Below are 3,308 nucleotides of genomic sequence, written 5' to 3'. Positions count from 1 at the left end.
TGTGTGTGTGTGTGTGTGTGTGTGTGTGTGTGTGTGTGTGTGTGTCTGCTGCCTGTGGATCAGGATGTAAAGGTCTCAGATACTTCTCCAGCACCATACATCCACACATGCTACTATGCTCCCTGCCATGACTAAGGACTAACAGATTAAGACCTGTACTCTGGCCCTCATGATTGTATAGCAAACACTTTAGACACAGACATACTTTCCCAGCTCCCATTTTTCATTGTATATATTTGCTGAACCTAAATGCTAACTCTGAGAAAATAAAGTTCTCTAATCTGCTTTATACAAATGATATGATCTGTGCTATGAAAACTCAAACTTAGCAGTGAATCAAGCTAAAACATTAACTCTTTTGTATTCAGAAGTTCTAATGCCTCTGCAACTTCATTATATCTTCAACTAAGCCATTTAAAAATAATTCATTTTTTCACCTGATTCAAGAATTAAGCAAGAAAAACATTTCCACTACATTTAACCAAAATATTAATGATCATTTTACTAATCTTTACAAGTATAGATATCTTGCCCTTGACTTATTGCATATGTGAACAAATAATTGATTTAATTTTAATAATTCAAAAGTTATTTAGATCTCTTCATTTTCATACCTGGAGACTATTCCAAGTTGATTACATTTAACCCACTGTCATTTGGAACACATCCCTGCTGATTAAAAGGTTCCACAGGAAAAATATTGCAACTAAGTACATAAGGTACATCCAGTTCTCCAGGCTTCACAATCTTTGATGACAAAAACCTATGAATGAGCATGGTGACTCTTTTCCCTCTTCCTTCCTCTAAGACTTAGTTGACATTTATTAGATTTCAACTGTCTCTAAGACTCTTTAGAGAATATAAAATATACTACATAATTCTGCTGTCACTTACCTGTGAAAAGGAAGAAAGCTAGCACTAGGATAAATGCATACCCAAAGTACATAAAAGTACTTCCAATGCCAGTGACTTGAAGTTTGGTAAAAAAGTAATGAATTACATATATAAAAATATAGGCAGATGTAAAACTGCTGGTCAAAAAGGCTCTCCACCACCAACCACGATCCTGTAAAAACAGAAAAACATACTATTTAGGTGATACCTTAACTATAAATGGACTAGCAATTATTATGATAACACAATATGAACTCTATACCATTATTAATTAAAAATAATAAAATGTGGTAGCTGGAGAAATGGCTCAGTGATGAAAAGCACAACTGCACTCCCAGAAGTCCCAGGTTTAAGTCGCAGCATGCACATGGTAGCTTATAACTCTAATCTGACTCCAGTTCCAGAGAATGTGATGCCCCTTTCACACCTCTGCAGACACTGTACACACATGGTGCACAAGACAAACATTCAGTCAAAATACTCATACAAACAATAAAATAAAATTTTCTAAAAATAAAAGTTGATATTTCATAAGCAATTTAATTAAACACATACTTACATCCTGTTTGAGATGTCTTAGCTTCTCTAAACTGTTTCCAGAGATATGGTGTGTGCCCTTTTAAGCATGGAGTTATAATTCATGAATACTATTTTAAGACTGCCTCAGCCCTGGAAGGCATTCAGCTCAGCTTCCTCTACTGATGTGAGTTATGCTGAGGCCAGTTTGGAGTTTCTACAGTAACCACCATTTACTGCAAAAACTAAGTCTTTATGAGCAAAGCTGACAGCAGCACTGATCTGTTGTAATAAAATATTTGGGAGGAAATATGACAGGTACTTGTGCCTATTAATGAAAACTATAGCAGTGGCTTTTACACTAAGGCCTGTAATCTGGCCAGACAGAATGTTGACTAAGGTTACTACACCAGATATGACTTTACTCCTGTCTAGAGTGTCTCAAATCCAACAGAAAGTAATTGGTTACCATAGAAACAGACTTGCCACTATTGTGTCCCACCTGGCTGTTTGGTATTGTAACATGAAGTATCCAAGCTGAATAAAACTATTAATGACAACAACAAACACTTTAGCCACTGACTTACTTTCCCAGCTCCCATTTTTCACTATATATATTTGCTGAACCTAAATGCTAACTCAGAAAATAAAGCAGTCCAATTTGCCTTATACAAATGATGTGATCTGAGCTATGAAAACTCAAATGTAGTAGTTTCTGCTTCAGCAGTCTATCTTTCAGGACTCCATGAACCAGATAACAGAGAAGGAGGTACCAGGTCAGTACCAGCTTGATTTATCTATGTCTGATAACCAAATGATACGGTGTTTTCAGTAAGAGGATCCCACTATCTAGTGTTAGTTGGCAACCAACTGTAGTAGTGAGATTCTATACTGTTTAGCCCTGGATAGAACAACTATCTAACTAGCTCTGAATCACAGGATACATGAGGAATAGGGAGTAGAAAAAATAACCATCAGAGGAAGGAGGAGAGTATTGTAGAGTACTTTTTACTGTGCATGACATGGTCATTGCACTCTTGAACTCACAGAAACTATGATTATCAGCACCAGACATGGACAACACTAGAACTATTAGCATTCTATCTGAGAAGGGAAGGAATCATAAGGCCCCACCTTTGCCAAGCATATAAATGCACCAAATATATAAAAAGATTACTAGGAAAGGGAAAGGTATTTTCCTCAGTGGTATAGCCACTGGTGACTTACCCATGTTCCTATAAATAACCCCTCACCCATGCTCCTGTAAGAAATCCTATCTAAACTCTGTGTTACCAAAAAGGGAAAGATGTGACAATGAAAGGGACTAGTTGGGGAGAGGGAGGATTTCAGGTGCAGTGCTGGGATGTACAAAAGGATTATGGCATAAATATAACTAAATACACTATATAGATGTGGGAAAAGCTTATGAGTGGGCAGTTGTATTGGTGAGACTTTTTGGGTGTAGCTTGTGAAGCTTGTGATCTTACTAGGAGACAAAATCCTACAGCAAACTCTGATCCTCTGGCTCTTACAGTCTTTCCATCCCCTCTTCCATATTTGTTCCTTGAGCTTAGGTATAGGAGTGTTTTGAAGATGTAACTATTAGGACTGGGTTCCACAATTCTGCATTTTGATTGGTGTGGTTTGTTGTAGTGGTTTCTATCTATTGCAAAGAAAAGTTTCATAGGCATGTCAAAGTGGATAGGGAAGGGAGACCATGAGACCTCAATCCAACACAAAGGCAACTAAGGTATACTAAGAGTGGGCTAACAAGCCGGGCGTGGCGCGGCACACCTTTAATTCCAGCACTCGGGAGGCAGAGGCAGGTGGATTTCTGAGTTCGAGGCCAGCCTGGTCTACAAAGTGAGTTCCAGGACAGCCAAGGCTACACAGAGAAA

General features: G+C 38.0%; 1 protein-coding gene across 1 annotated transcript in view; it reads right to left on the bottom strand.

Moving 5' to 3' along the window:
- The window catches only part of LOC110287160 (transmembrane 9 superfamily member 2-like), an 82,950-nt gene that overhangs the window by 22,559 nt on the left and 57,083 nt on the right, over nucleotides 1–3,308 (bottom strand). Inside the window, exon 16 of the mRNA XM_021153808.1 lies at nucleotides 895–1,066. Within this exon, the coding sequence (XP_021009467.1) occupies nucleotides 895–1,066 (172 nt within the window). The remainder of the gene's footprint in view (nucleotides 1–894; nucleotides 1,067–3,308) is intronic.

The sequence above is a fragment of the Mus caroli genome, chromosome X, assembly GCF_900094665.2.
Source record: "Mus caroli chromosome X, CAROLI_EIJ_v1.1, whole genome shotgun sequence".
Taxonomy (NCBI): Eukaryota; Metazoa; Chordata; class Mammalia; order Rodentia; family Muridae; genus Mus; species Mus caroli.
This window is presented reverse-complemented; position numbering and strand designations above follow the sequence as displayed.